At 42.1% G+C, this 15,645-nt stretch overlaps 3 protein-coding genes across 3 annotated transcripts; 1 reads left to right on the top strand and 2 right to left on the bottom strand.

The window, feature by feature from the left end:
* Window positions 1-1,494: 1,494 nt before the first annotated feature.
* PCYB_142560 (ADP-ribosylation factor) lies at window positions 1,495-2,748 on the bottom strand (the record flags this gene model as incomplete). The annotated part of the gene is made up of 2 exons (XM_004224727.1): window positions 2,469-2,748; window positions 1,495-1,988 (listed from the first exon to the last, which is right to left on the bottom strand). Coding segments are annotated over exons 1-2 (753 nt in total), but the record flags the coding sequence as incomplete, so codon positions are not given.
* Window positions 2,749-4,199: 1,451 nt separating this feature from the next.
* PCYB_142550 (inositol polyphosphate kinase) lies at window positions 4,200-8,474 on the bottom strand (the record flags this gene model as incomplete). The annotated part of the gene is made up of 3 exons (XM_004224726.1): window positions 4,200-4,620; window positions 4,850-6,781; window positions 7,087-8,474. The coding sequence occupies 3 exons, from the start codon at window positions 8,472-8,474 to the stop codon at window positions 4,200-4,202; spliced, it is 3,741 nt and encodes a 1,246-aa protein (XP_004224774.1).
* A 3,393-nt stretch (window positions 8,475-11,867) lies between these two features.
* On the top strand, window positions 11,868-14,806 carry PCYB_142540 (protein kinase domain containing protein; the record flags this gene model as incomplete). The annotated part of the gene is made up of 12 exons (XM_004224725.1): window positions 11,868-12,129; window positions 12,151-12,363; window positions 12,593-12,784; window positions 13,011-13,052; window positions 13,198-13,273; window positions 13,408-13,453; window positions 13,598-13,698; window positions 13,820-13,838; window positions 14,024-14,093; window positions 14,330-14,389; window positions 14,490-14,532; window positions 14,714-14,806. Exons 2-12 carry the CDS (start codon window positions 12,173-12,175, stop codon window positions 14,804-14,806), a joined length of 933 nt encoding a protein of 310 aa, XP_004224773.1. The 5' UTR covers window positions 11,868-12,129; window positions 12,151-12,172.
* Window positions 14,807-15,645: the final 839 nt, after the last annotated feature.

The raw sequence follows: 15,645 nt of genomic DNA, 5'->3' as shown, positions 1-15,645 counted from the left end.
TTTATTTTTACCCCCAATCGAAATGTTTGTTTTGCTTAAATGCGTATCGTCCTCCAAAGGGTAAAAATATATATTTTTGCCTCCTTATTACATCCATTTTGCGTGTTACTCCCACGTCTACTTCGAACCGCGTGGCCTTTTCCTTCCCTTTTGTTTTGCCCAGCATGGGACGCTTCCTTCTTTTGCTCCTCCTCGCGTTTGTGTGTACAGCGCACGCGCAACTCCCCTATGATGTACTGAACATATATAAGGTTAGTTCTACGTCGCAGCTCAGTCGTTTTTCACGAGAACAAGGAAAAACGTTCTGTTCTGTTTTACCTTTCCGCAGCCTTTAAATTCGCACTCTGTGAATGCCATTCCGGGGGATAAAATGAGTGAAGGTGGGATTGACTTTTTCTGTAGACCATAATCTTTACATTTTCCTCGCGTCACACTCCTCGCTGTTGCCAAAATTGTTCACATTTTCGTCTTTTACACTGCGCAAGAATACGAAGTGAAGGACATCAAGGATGAAGTGGAAAAAGAATATTCGGAAAATTCTTTAAAAGTATTTAAGCTAAAAAGGAGTGCACTTTTTTTCTCACCCTGTGAAGAATTAAGCGAATTTTTTTATTATATTGTATTATATTGCATTATATTGTATTACATTTTATTTTATTTTATTTATTTTTTTATTCTTTTTTGCAGAAGCTAGCCGAGAGGTACCACAAAGATGTGGGCGAAGGCGATCAGAACATTTTGGAAGAGCTCGACCAGGTAATTTAATTTTAAAAATGAAAATACAAAATGGGCTGGGAAATAACCGGGATGGTGAAAAAGGACAAACGAGGGGAAGGGAATAAACTGGGGGAAGGAACTAAACTGAGGGGGAGGAACTGAGGGGATTTTATTCCTCATTTAAAATTTTTATTTTATCGTCTCCCCTCGCAACATGTTCTTCTCTTCTACATTGTATGTGCACACCCATTTATCCCTCCCCTCCCAGCTTAACGACATTATAGGCGAAAGGACTCTCCACTTAAACATATTTTAAAAGGGGAAAGATTCCCATTTGGGGTACTTGTGCCCATCTTGTAGTTTGTACCGAAGTTCATCACCTTTGTCTTTCTCAAATCGACTTGGTCACAATTGAGAGATACAACTTTTTTTTTTTTTTTTTTTTTTTTAACAAAAAAAAAAAAAAAAAATGTGGAAGCGCATGGCAAGATGATACAACAAAAGTGGAGAGACATGCAGAAGGAATGACACAACAAAAATACAAATTGGCATGCAGATAAACTTATGAAATATTTTATAAATAAAAAGGAAAGTATTAAGAAAGCTAGCGATTATTAAAAAGTCTATTCAGTGTGTTTACGTATGTGCATTACAAACGTAGGTACTTGCGAAAGTGAAGGCAGCCGTCTGAGGAATGCCTTTTTCTCTCTGTTAAAAAATGTGCATTCACCAAACGGACAGGAAAAAAAAAAAAAAAAAGTGAACCTCCAACTGGATTAGTAGTTGTAAAATGTTCCCCCACTCGGTTCAACGGCATCATCATTTTTGTCAACAAAAACGTTCGTGTTCACCAGCCATTCTAAGCCCTCTTTTAGTCCCTGCCCAGATAAGGTGCTACACGAAAAGAATTTACACCTAAAGCGCAACTCTTTTGGAAGGGCAAAATAATTTATAATTTCTTCTGACGGGAGACAGCCATTCGAATCTTGCTTGTTCATAAAAATTAAGAATTTACATTTTCTATACACAAATCGAAAGTCATATATAATTCTGATGAATTCTTCTCTGGCTTCACTTAGGGCACTTTTGTGTGCACTGTCGATAATGTAGATTACGTCATTTGAAATGTCTGCGTATTCTTTTATTAAGCTGTATGAGCAATCCGTTCCTACCTCGAAGAAGGTTACTTCGTAATTTCTTTCGCCCAGCCTGTTTTTGTCTGTTTGGATTTTCACGCTGAAACTTTCTTCGTTGATGAAGAGTGTTCTTACCTGAGCGCAGCGCAGGGGGGGGAAGATGATGCATGGGGGTGGAGATGATGCATGGGGGGGAAGATGATGCATGGGGGTGGAGATGATGCATGGGGGTGGAGATGATGCATGGGGGTGGAGATGATGCATGAGTGGGGAGATGATGCAGGAGTGGGGATATGATGCAGGAGTGGGTTTCCGGGAGGTCATAATAAGAGCGCACATTCTCAAGGCACCTTTGTAGCCGTTTGGGAATGCGCTTTCCCGACCAGCCAATTAGTTAATTTTTTTCCATTCGGCGGATGGCAAACACATTGGGTGCATCTCCCGTGTGTACGCTTTTTTTCCCCCCCCCCTCTCTACATTTTTTGCAAAAATTGGAGAAGGTACGAAACCTCTACGCGAAAGATAACCACATGATCTGATCGTTCTGGAATGTCTGGGAGGGGAGAGGGAAAGGGCTGTGTGCGCGGCGCTGCCCTTCCGTGGAGGTGCACTCACTGTTGTTATGAGGTAGCCCAGCTTGAAGAAGTAAATTATAGAAGTTTTCCCCGAGAACGGCAATCCAAAAATGATGAATTTTTTTTTCGTTGGATCTTTTAAACTAAAAAGGCGATACAACATGAAAATAAAAATAAAAAGGAAAAAAAAAAACATAAAACATAAAGCATAAAACATAGAACATAAAACATAAAACTTTTTCGTAAAAGATGAACACATTTCATTTTCCCTCCACTTGTGCAGGAAGGCATTTCTGTTCATACATATTACTTTGGTTCTTCTGTGCAACCAAGCATTTTGAGTTAGGGTCTGGCAGCCGTTCCGTGAGCGTGGCGGTTTGGGGGGGGTGTTCACATGCAGGGGTGAGGGTGTGTGTCTGTGTGGGTGGGTGAGAGTGTCTGCGTATGTATGGGTGAGAGTGTCTGCGTATGTGTGGGTGTACCTAACCGTAAGAGCAAATCGATGTGCGGCAATTCCTCTCGCGTAGTCATCACTCCAGGGTGTGTTCGGGCCTACACATTTTTCATTAGGCATGCGTATTAACGTGTCTGCCGCTTCACAATTTCTAATGTCAAAATGCGCGAAATTGGCAGTTATCGGGCAGGGGGGCAAACCCTTGAAATGTTACTCCCGGTATGCGTAAAGCGTGCACATGGGGATGCAGTTACGTACACGCAAAAGTGCGCATGGTAAGGGAAAAAAAAAAAAACGAACGGACGGACGAATGGACGAACGGACGAACGGACGAACGAACGAACGGACGAACGAACGAACAAATGGTACAGCGAATGCAGAAATGATCGAGCGGCAAAATCAAATCAGCTAAAATGCGAAGAAAAAATTGGCCAGCATGTAGGCCAGTGTGCGGGTCAGTGTGCCAAGGTGGTGGAAAATTTCCCCGTTCGAGTGGGCGGGGGGGGTACATGCAGAGGGAAATAAGCTGGTGCATTATTAGGAATGAATGTGTATAGCAGCCAAAGCACGCGCGAAGGGGTCCATGGGGGGGAAGAATTTTACGACAGTTGGGTTTGGCAAGCTTTCCAAATGCTACAAAAAACGGAAAGGCGAAAAAGTCAGCAGGCGTAAAATTGTTCTTCCCCCCGGGAAGTAAAAAAGTGAGACAGAGAGGAATTCACAGGTGTGCACAGAAAAGGAATGCTATCCCTACTACGAGGATAATTTGGTAAACGAGGGCGTCATAAAGTGGGAGGCAGGAACATACGTACCGCGTGCACACGCGCGTTGTGAGGTTAAAAAAAAAAAAAAAAAAAGGGGGGTGGAATTCTTTAACCAGTTTTGTGCGTAAAGTTCCCTCCTGGACAGTTTTTTGTTTACCAGGTGTGTTTTTGTTAACCATTATTAAAATGAATCACAAGAAAAAATGGGAAGTGGGGGAACGAACGCGGCGTGAAAAAATGGAAAAAAAAATTGCGTGAAATGAACTTCGCTAAGCTGAGATGAAGTTCGCAACGCGTTGCAAAGGGTTGCAAAGCGATGAAAAGCTTGACAAGGCTCCCCAATTAGACTAGAAAAAAGTACGCGAAAAAGTTAATTAAAAAAAAGGGGGGGCTTGCAACGCGAGCATGCCGAATTTATCACAACATGGCGATCACATATTTGTGCGAAGCGGGGATGCCCAGGCACATTAGGGGTTGAGGTTACAGGGTTCCGGGTTTAGGTCACAGTTGGGGGGGAAAAAACTCTCCGCCCACGCCCCATGGAAGAGAAAAATTAGTAGCCCCATGATGCATCGGACGAATCCAGGTCGCTCGAGTTGGAAGTGAATCCATATATCTGGTTGTAAATGGGAACCTTACTCATCTTATCCAACCTGTTTGCAACCAAACTGTTGTAATTAATTTTGGTTCCATAAAAGTCGTTAAGTATGCATCTGAAGTAGCCAAATTTGTAGAAGTTGGGTTCGGACAGGGACCTTCGAAGGTACTTTTCACTAGAATTCGTGTCTGTCAGGGGTACTATCAGGTTCTTTTCTCGAAAGGAGTTATAATCTGTTTGGTTGTTTGTGGTGCGATCGATGTGTGTGTTGGGCGAGTCGTTCACCTGGTGTGTGTTGTGTCTCTGTCTGATGACGGAGTGAACGTATCGGTTGCTCCTATACTCCGCGGTGAAAGCGTTAAAATCGTCTGTTATTCTGCAAATGGAATCGCTCTTTGGTGAGTACTCAATAGGGTGTGTCACAGAATGTTGATTAGGAACCGTATAGTTGGAGAAAATAAATTTCGGGGTTGATTTAGTTATGCTATTTTTCATTCCCGATTGGATGTTAATTTTTTTGAAAAGTTTTTTTTTTATATTTTTTTTTTTTTTTTTGTTTTTTTCTTTTTTTTATTCTCAGGGGTATATCTGTGCAGGAAATGCACCTCTTGCTGGTAATTCTCGCTTCCCTTTTTAGCATCTTCTTCAGGTCTCCCCCTTGCAGGCTTCTGTTGTAAATGAGTCCCGAGTCGGAGCTGTAGCTGTGGCTGCAGCTGTAGGTGTGACTGCGGGTGTAACGGTGACCGCAGGTGTAATGATGACCGCAGGTGTAATGGTGACCGCAGGTGTTACGGTGACTGTAACTATAGCTGAGGCTTTTTTCCAAGAGGTGATGGTTAAGTATGGGGGGCGGTTCGCCCCTCGCTGCTTCTGAGGGGGGATCATTCGCCTCGTTCTTTCCCCGTCCGGTGGCTCCGCTCGCTCTGCTGTCTCTTCTGATTCTGCTATCTCTTCTGATTCTGCTGGCACTACCGACTTTGCTCGCTCTACCGACTTTGCTCGCTCTGTGCCTCCTTTGCGCCTTCCACGGAATTCCCACCGCGTCCCTGTTGCTATCGGAGAGGTGCTCCCTTCGCAAGGCTCGGAGGTTCAGGTCGTTTCTACCCTTCACTAAAAGGCACAGATACTCTTGCGCCTTTTTTTTTTCCTCAATTTCTTTCTTAATCATATAATTGATGAACACTTTCAGATTTATGTTTCTGCTTAGAATACTCCATTTTGTTTCTCTCACAAACGAATCTTTTGGGAGTTTGGACAGCAGTGCGCTTCTAATTGGATGCTCCCCTTTTTTGAGCATGTCGTGTTTTAAGCTCTCTTGCGTTTGTTGCTGTGTGTGGGATTCTATCTCACCTAAATTTTGTTTGGTGTTTTGCCTATCTTCCTGCTCATTATTTTTTACGACCCCGTTTTCTTCCTTTTTCTCCACTTCCACGCCGCTTCCCTTAGAGTAGCTTCCCTTCCGATCGCTCGTTTCATCCCCATTCTGTGCGACCTCATTTCTATTCATCTCATTTGACAGAATATACTCATGCTTGTAAGGTCGACCTTTCCCTCCGGACTCACAAAAATTTGTAAAGTCATTTTCGTGTCCCTTTGGCTCACCTTCATTGCGGCACCCATCGTCTTTGTCTTTCCTTTCATCTTCGATCCTGTTCGTGCAGTTGCTATATACAGGAGTCTTATATGCAATGTCAACGGACGCAGTTTTCTCCCTTTCGCTACCCCTAGAGGCGACTTTTAACGTCTTGACTATAACTTCTTGTATGACTTGTTCATACGCATTGTTCTCGTACCTCTCCTCTGAATTGCCCTTTCCATTTCCAAATAAATTTCCCTCTCTCGACATGGAAGAAACGTTTTCACGAGTTTGAAGCAGCGGGGCATTGATGTGCGATCGTTTGTCATCAATAGTCTGTTTTTCACCTGACATGTTCATATATTTTTGGCAATCCTCACTTTGCGGAATTTCTCCCTTTTCGGTTACTCCATTTGTTGCTTCTTCTTCTGAGGGATTTATGGGATGGCAATTTTCATTTTTATTTTTATTTTTCAAAGGAGAATTTGTTTGTGGCTCTTCCATCTCGGTTACGCTTTCTCCTGTTTGGCGATTCCTCCCATCAGTTTCATGCCTAGTCGTGATGGCATGATCACAGTCAATGTGCCCTATTTCCAATCGTTCCATTTTTGCTTCATCGATATGATTATTTGTTGGCGCTTGTTCTGATGTCTCATTCTGTTTAGTTGTGTTAGTTGTTTTTTTCGGCAGGTCTACAAGTTCGTCTTCACATGAGAGGTGGGCCCGTTTGGGATCTTCGATCAAATCTATTGGGAAAACTGGTTCCTTCCCCCTCGAGGTCACTTCCGAGTGGTGGTCACTCCTTAGGTTGCCTCCTATTTGAAGTGCCTCTAACGATAGGACTTCATTTCTCAGGGGCCCGTTCGCACTTTCGCTAAACGTGGTGATATTCGCCTTTTCCTGGAGATCGGTTCCATTCGAACGTTTTCCTGAAGCTGGACCATCATCCGTGTGGTCAACGCTGGTAAGAGGTATGAGGGGGATATTAAAATGGGGACTTCCCCTACTTCGGTGGGTAACATTCCCAGGAAGCGGCTCATCTAACCAACCACTGAAGCAGACCTCTCTGTTGTGGAGTCTTCCAACCGGACTGCTACACGGAGAGAGGTTCATGTGGTTCCCGATGGGGCAATCGGAGTTACTAAAGTACTGCTCTTGATTCCATATATTTTTTTTTTTTTTCCCATAAATTTGTTAAGATATTGAAATGCTAATCCGTCATCACTTGTCCCTTTTGGGGATCCAACTGCCAACTGAGTTGCCAACTCACCTGTCATGTGACTCGAATAAACGTTACTACTTTTCCGTCTCGCTTTTGCATTTTTTAAAAATTCAAAATTTATATTGAGATTTTTTTTTTTTATATTCTCTTCCAAAATGGCTGACTTGGATTTCTTAAAAATAGGACGATAGAAATTTCCCCTGGGTTTACAATTTTCAGAATAAAAACAAGTACTAATTTCTTGAGGCAAAAAATGCATCCCTTGAATTGTGTTGTTTAGGATCTGCATTGAATGAATTAAATTTTTAAGACCAAATATATATTCATCATCCACAGATGGATTATCTTGTAAATAAATGGTATTGGCAAAATCTATCATTCTGATGTCTAGCGAATTTGATCTCGCTTTTTCGTCATTTAATCCACCATCAAAAACCCAGAGAAGGGAAGAAGACCAAAAGCGGTAGTGTCGTAACTCCACTATGCAGTTAAAAAATCGATGTAACTTTTCTAGTAGTAATGGAATCAATTCGTCGTACAGTAGGATACCATTCCAAAACCAATTTCGAATTGCCCATGGGATATTTTCCTTTGTTAAATTTCTACCCCAATATTTATCTTTATAAAATAATTTGTCATTTATTTTGTTGTAATGTTGGCAACCGCATAATCTAAATCCTAGAGAATGGCTAGTTGTTCTAAAGCTTTTTTCTACTTGTCTTTTTCTTTTTTCTAAGGATGCACCTATTTTTCTTTGTCTTTTCCCCATTTTTATGTCCAATACGCATGGTCGCTTAAATCCGTACACGAGATCTTCCAAGACGATGTGTGGGATGCATTTCTTTCGCTTCTTCCCCTTGGCGTACTTGTCACTTTGAGTGTCCTTTTCTCCTTTTTCTGGCTCGCCCTGAGGCGGTTTGGCTATCGGTTGGTTTGGCAGTTGGTTTGGCAGTTGGTTTGACGGTTGGTTTGGCAGTTGGTTTGGCAGTTGGTTTGGCAGTTGGTTTGGCAGTTGGTTTGGCGGTTGGTTTGGCAGTTGGTTTGGCGGTTGGTTTGGCAGTTGGTTTGACATTTGTTTTTGCAGTTCGTTTGACGGTTGTTTTGTCTCATCGTGTCCGTCCAAACTGAAATATTTCCGACCCTTACTACCACTCGGTTCATTTCTCCTTTTCTGTTTGTTAACTAAATTGTCCTCCATCTCGGACGACGAGGAATACTCAACGACAATTTCAGTCACTCCATAAAACTTAGGGATGAATTTTTTCAAAATGTGTAACGGGCCCGATTCCGCGGAAGACGCTCCAAAGTTCGTTAACTTCTCATAGAAAATATATTCATTTTCTATAAGGGGTTTGTACACTTTCGATGAGTCTTTCGGTTTTATCAGTTTGCAGTGCCCCCCAACCTGGTGTCTGTATTCTTCTACTCTCATTTTGGATGCGCGCGGGGAGAAGAGTGCCGGCGAGACGCACAGCGGGGTGATAGTTACGGCGCTATGTCGCAATGCAGTTTTGTCACTGCGCCGAGGTGTGCCAACCAAGCGCCTGACCGCGCGTGCCCAATTAAAAAATTCCCTTCACAGATTGCTGTGCTCTCCCAACTGATTCGAAGGGGGGATCGAATGAAGTGACCTTTCTTCTTATTATTCCTACTGTAATTGTTCTTTTTTTTTTTTTTTTTTACATTTTGTGCCGCTCGAGGATAGGCAATTTGTCAACCTAGCATCATTTTACGGTTATAATTTGTCCCCCTGCTTATTTCAGTAATGTGTGACTAAGCGGCATAACTCTCAGGAGGTGAACATAAATGAATGCTTATATGTATACACGAATGTGCACGATTTTTTTTTCTTTTTTTTTTCCCCTCTTCTTATGGGGCGCACGATTTGATTAGCTGCCACTTCCACCTGGATGGCATTTATGTTGACATGAGCTTTCACGTTTTCGCGTCGATCGCATGGACACGTGCGTCAGACGTTAACCTAGGACGGGTTTTGGCTTTCCCTCACATGGTTTCATTCGAGTTTTTTTCTCATGGGTGCACACAAATCGGATTAGCCGTGTACATAATATATCTACAAGTGCACATGAGGAGATACCCCAGTGGAAGAACACACTGGTACATATCTGTATGGGTGTGCGCTTATAGGTACACTTGAAATGCTCGCTGTTACTCCACTCTTGCCAAAAGGGGATACATACACACAAGTGGGGAGAATACGCTGCACGGAAAATCCTTCCTTATGTGTTTTGGTTCATTCGTTTACCTAGGCTTATTTTTGGCGAGTAAATAATTTACAAAAATCGTGGGGTGTAACGAGTATACGTTAAAGTGGGTGCGTAAAAAAAAAAAAACAAAAAAGGAGGAAAATAGCTTAAAACGTGAAAATGTTCTGACTGTTCATAATTTTTTTAACAATCAGGTGGAAAAAAAAAAAAATAAGCTAAAAAAAAAAGCTAAAAAAAATAGCTAAAAAACAGTTAAAAAAGGAAAAGTCCCAATGTGACACAAAACAGGAAAACATCAAAATGGTGAAACATAACGCTGAATGAACGTTTTCCCCATTTGAAAATGCAAAAGTGTCAAAATGTGAAAGTAGAATTTTTTTGCCTTCGCTATGATGCGTCATTTGTCATTTGCGATTTTTTCTTTCACGTACACGTATGGTAAAATGGTTTCCTTTTCGTTTCACAAAAATATTTTTCTTTTTTTCTTTTTTTTCTGACTCGACTTTTTGTCGAGGTGTATGCAGAAAGGCGGGACACACTTGCATGCTCCACAATTTGAAGTTAAAATGTCACTTCTTTATCCATTAAGCAAAAAAATGAGAAAAAAAGGCTTACAGTACGTTGTACGTTTCGTTGTGTTGCGTATCGCTGCATTGTTGGCAGTCTTAGCGCTGCATGTAACAAGTACAAAACGCAGGGCCATAAAAAAAAAAAAAAGCGACCACTAATTTTACGCGTACACGCAAGTACGCGCACATGCGTACATGCCCACATGTGGAGTGTGCCAAAGTGCATGATGGGCATTGCCCTCATCGAGTGCGGATAAATAAGAACTACACAGTGCCAGCTGCGAACAACGAGCTATGAACTACGAAGTATGAACTGCTCACGCGGAGCTATCGATGCCGTTCTACCTACACAACGCGGCGTCCTTGTCCCTTTTTCACGTCGGGCATGTATAACACCCTGCAGTATGCAGAGCAATCGGAGGGAGGTCTCCTCCATTAGCTTTCTTCACACATTTATGCGTACTTTTCATACATACGTTGCTAACGCCCCTCGACCTTGTGAAACCCCAGCGATACTTCACAAAATTGCCATAATTTGCTTTTCCTTCCATTTGACTGTATCGCCACCGGAAAGAGAAAAATAAAGTCTCAAAGATGAGTAAAAAAACGTTTACTCGCGTACGCATAATGTGTTCCCAAATAAACAAAAAAATTATGAAATAAAAAAAAAAATAATTCCAAATGGTTCCTTTTCATGTGTACGCAAAAATGTGAATAGAAATATCTCTCTACAATTTGTATTTTTTTTTTTTTTTTTTTTAGAAATTTCCCATTTTGTGCCTCCCCCCGTTGGTATCGTAAAGTCCACCGCGAGAGGGACGAACGCTAAGTAGCTACTAGCCAGTGTTATCCACATTTGGGCGTACTCCTCCATTTTGCATTCCCCTTAATGATGTGGAAGGCAATCGAATTAGCATACCCAAAGTGGTACATCGCATGGATCCTCCACCTGTAAAGAAGCGAGCATTTTTTCGTTTCCACATGATACCCTCTCCAACGCTGCTGCACATAAAACGAGTTGTGCGATTATTACAACGGGACGGATTTCACATGACTCTATCCCATGTGGAAATCTGTTGTGTGAGTATATCTTCTCATTTTATACTCCCTGTAATTTTTTTCCCTTGAATTGCCAAATGGATGGAACCCTTGAGTGTCAATCTGCCTTTGTGAAAATATGCACACAAGGACAGCAGCTATATGAAAAGCCAAATTGGGAAAAAAAAAAAAATTACACAACGGGAAAATGTAATAGCTATTCATTTTTTCACCACGTATTGCTAATGCCAAAAAGGAATAAATACAAAACGAGGTGGATGTACAAAATGAAAGTAATTTCAACATTTCCCTTTTTCCTGTTTTTTTTTGGCCATATATATGTGTCACTCCATTGGGATGAACAAATAGGGAGGACGAACGTATCGGTTACGTCAATTTGATGCTCCAAACGAAATGCAATTAGCACACTTCGTTTTGTTCCCTCCCCGTGGTGATCGAAAAGTATGCAGGCCGTTTTATTTCCCATACACAATCGCAAAATTGAAGGAAAGGAAACCATTTGCGATCATCGTAGCGTCCTCGCTGAAGTGAACACTGCTATGCGGAAAAATAGACGGGGGAATGTACACGTGTGCACATGAAGGGTGAGTCGCTGGGAATTAAATTTTAACAAAATCGATGAGTAAAAAAAAAAAGGCAAAAGAGGGGGTTTATAATTATAGGATACACAGTACCACTGACAATGCTGTGATGAAGCCACCACAAAAAATCGCACTCATCAAGTGTAGGGACAAAGGATATGCTCCAAAGTGTAGATAAAAAAAAATCGCGAGTTGAAAAATGTAGCAAAATAAAATATTTTAAAAAAATAAAAATGGGAAAAAAAAAAAAAAGTTCACACCTTTTTATGTATCTGCATATGAAGTTATCCCACTGGGCCTGCCTGTTGTGCGTTTCTACATTCTTTGTTCCTACGGCCTGTTCTGCCATTTGCCTTTTTATCACCTTGTCAAAGGTTGGCGGTAAAATGAGCGGCTAAGAATGAATTGATATTTCACTTCGAAGTGTTTCGAGGCATTTCGAAGTATTTAGAAGCTTTCTCAATTTTTTTTTTTTTTTTTTTTTGGCTACCTCCACGTTGTCCTTCTTTTCGCCCCCACTTTGTGATACTCGTTCAGCGGCACATTTTTGTCTCATTTGTCTGAAAGTACATTTACCTTTTACTCGAACTGGCACTCATCCCGACGTAAGTCCCACAAGTACACGCGAGGATAAGTAGCGGTACGAACGGGTGGAACATTACGCAAACGAGTTAGGTATACTCCAACGCACGCATGTGCACGCCGATAAGCATACACAGGAAATTTCTGAAAATCCCCGAGCTGGTCAAAATGGAATGCGTCAGGAAGGAAGAGCACAAATACAAGTTGGTGAAACTCATCGGCAAGGGCACCTTTGGGAAGGTCTACTACGCTATTGACCTGTGCACGCAGGAGCCGGTGGCGATTAAGCGGTCCCCCAAGTGGTATGAGAAGCGTGCGATGAGTGCGACGTGTGCGAAGCGCAAGACGCCTGCGTTAATTGGGAATTGCACGATTTGACGGCTCTGCCCCGCATCCACACGTGGGTACACCGATAGACAGACCTATTGTCACCCCCAAGTGTGCTTCTCCCCCCCAAGTGTGCTTCTCCCCCCCAAGTGTGCTTCTCCCCCCCAAGTGTGCCTCTCCCCCCATTTTGCGCCTACGAACCAGGAGGAACAAAGTCTCGAGGGAAGTCGACCTACTGCAGAAGATGCAGCATAGCGAAAACATCGTAAATTTAAAATCCATTTTTTACACCACGACGGAGAAGGGCTTTCGTATACAGAACATTGTCTTCAAGTACATGACGTACAGCCTGGGCAAGTATATCCGATTTAAGAAGCAAGAAAGGAAGGAAAACAAGTGAGAAAAAAAAAAAAAATAAAATAAAAAATAGTTATATAAATAATATAAATAATATAAGTCAGCTCAAAGTAGCGAAGAACGAAATAGGGGCATTGTGTTCAGGCCTCTTACGTCACCACGTGTAGAACACGCATTTTGCTTCTGCCCCCCCCCTGACCAATCACATTTTGCACAAAAAGGAACGACGACCATTCAACTGGTTTCATTTTTTCCTTCATCCTAGGAAAGACCGTATTGCAGCGTCTGACTTAAAAACCATCATATAGTAAGGATCGAATGAGGACGCCCCTTAAATAATACGTCTTCACTTCGGCACATGTTGGATGTTCCTTCGATGAACGAAACGGCTAGCCAAGCGATTAACAAAACTGCAGCTACACATGCTTCCCCCTGGATTGTCACCTTATCAGCCAAATATGCAAAGGGATCAAGCACCTACACGAGCAGAATTTAGCTCACAGGGATTTGAAGCCGGACAACATTTTGGTAATGGCACCACAGGAAGGGATCAGAGAAGCGATCCGCGCAGCTGGAAAAAAAAAAACGATCGAAGAGACGAACAATGGCTGACCATTAAAACAGACACAACAGTGCAGCTTCCCCCTCTCTCTTTCTTAAAGATCGATACAGGCTCATCCCCATTTAAGGTGGAAATATGCGATTTGGGTAAGCACAGCAGAAGAAGAAGCACATTTGAAGGAGCACGTTTGAAGGAGCACTTTTGAAGGAGCACGTTTGGAGAAGCCCTTTGTGGCTCTTCCCCCATTTTTGATCCCAATATAGGATCCCCCTTTTTTTGATACTCTGAAGGATCTGCAAAAAAAGTCGAAGAAAGCATCATCTCTATTCCGTACATTTGCTCGAGATGGTACCGGGCGCCTGAGCTGCTATGCGGCTCCATGTATTACACGGTTCGCCTGAATTCTCCATTTTGAAATTTCGTTTTCTATGCCCTCGAAAGGGGGTGCATGTGCATTCCCGAACTGATTACCCCCCAACACACCCCGTCGCACTTCTTCCCCCCCGTTGCAGACGGACGTAGACCTATGGTGTTAGTTGCGCTTCAGTCTCATTATGTCTTAAGACATGGGACCCTTTTGTCGTTTGTCTGCATTGCTCCGCTTATTCGTCTATCAATTTGTTTACTTAGTTATTTGCTTACTTACTTACCTACTTACTTACTTACTTACTTACATTCTTTCTTTCTTTCTTTCACATTTCTTTCTTCCTGTTCAGCCCTGGGGTGCATAATTTTCGAGCTGATAAACCTCTGTCCCCTGTTCCCCGGGAAGTTCAAAAAGGACGAGTTAGTACTCATGCAAAAGAGCGACATTGAGGGGTTGAGAGATTGAGAGGTTGACAGATTGAGGAGTTGCGAGATTGAAAAGTTGCGATTGAGCGGTTGAGAAACTGCGAAACGGCAAAGTTGCCGAGTTGAGAAATGGCTTTTTTTTTTTTTTTTAAAATGATAATGCATGTTTACTACCAGTTTGAATTAAACCTGTGACCTCCCTACCCACTTGTTCCTTCCCCCCCATAAAGCATATCCGAAGAATGCTCACAAATTATAAATTTAATTGAAGTGTTGGGATCCCCTAGAATGTACACCGTCGAGAAAGAGACAGACATTTAGTTGTCACGACGAATCGATTTCTTCTAAGTGGAATAATCGCTTAAAATTTTTTTTTTTTTCTCTTTTAAGGAGTTTTTACGAAAGTATAAAGGGCCAAACTAGTAACAGGAATGTAAGAGGCGTTCTTCTGGTTGTGGCTTTCTCAGCCGCGGCAGCTTTGTGAACTTCGCTGCATAGACACTTCTGTGCTTCGCAAGTTTGTCATTTCTTTGCTTCCCATGTTTTCCATTTCTTCGATTCGCAAGTTTGCCATTTGTTTGCATCGCCAATTCACCACGCCCCCACTTCCTCAGAATCGCCTCATTAAGGAACTGTGCGGACTTAACATTCGGCCCCTGTCCTGGAGCTCCATCCTGGGGGGCATCTTGGAGGAAAGGTTAAAATAGCCAAAGGAAAGGCGCCACCCAAATTAATTTGCAACATCGTTCCTTGATAATGCATGATGTGAAAAATTTGGACAGCGCGGAAATGCATTTTTACACGAATGGGCAGAGCTGCAAATACGGAAAGACAAAAAAGAAGAAAACTCCAATAGCGTGTTTTTCATGCCACATGCATTGTCAACCAATGTGTGCTTCCTAACCGTTATTTGAGCGAGTTAAAATCACGTTTCACATAATACCCATTGCAGTGAACGGGAGCTAATCGGCATCGTGGATGGCCTTTTGAAATGGTAAACTTGGTGTGTGTGGCGTTGTACACGCATATCGTGGGGGGGTCATCTGTGGGCATGGTGCTTTCCACCATCACAGGTGGATGATAATGTGAGGAATCGGCATGACTGCGGCTTCTTTTCCCTCATGGGGCCCTTTTTAATATACAATTTTTTTATTTTTTTATTTTAAGGAATCCAAATGAAAGGTTAAAAATTGACGCAGTTTTGAGTAACCCTTACTTCGTTACATGACAAGGATAAACAATTCGGATGCATAAAAAGGGGAAGTGAAAAAAAAAATAAAAAAAAAGGTAAAAGAAATGGGCGAAAAAATTGTCGTAAGGGTGGCATAGACATAGACGTGGGGGAGTATTATACACATGTTCAGAATTTGATAAGATAGCAAAAACGTCTAATTTATGTACCAAACAGGTGTGAAAATATACATAAATGAGTTTTCACTTTTTTTTTTTTTTTAATTTCGTAAATTTTTTCTACATGAACAGTTCATGCGACAGTGTGGCAAAATTGCACTCGGGTTTTATTTGCAAACTCGGAAGCTTCGCAATT

This window comes from Plasmodium cynomolgi, chromosome 14 (genome assembly GCF_000321355.1).
Source record: "Plasmodium cynomolgi strain B DNA, chromosome 14, whole genome shotgun sequence".
Classification (NCBI taxonomy): domain Eukaryota; phylum Apicomplexa; class Aconoidasida; order Haemosporida; family Plasmodiidae; genus Plasmodium; species Plasmodium cynomolgi.
Note: the sequence above shows the minus strand (reverse complement) of the source record. Positions and strands in the feature narration are given on the sequence as shown.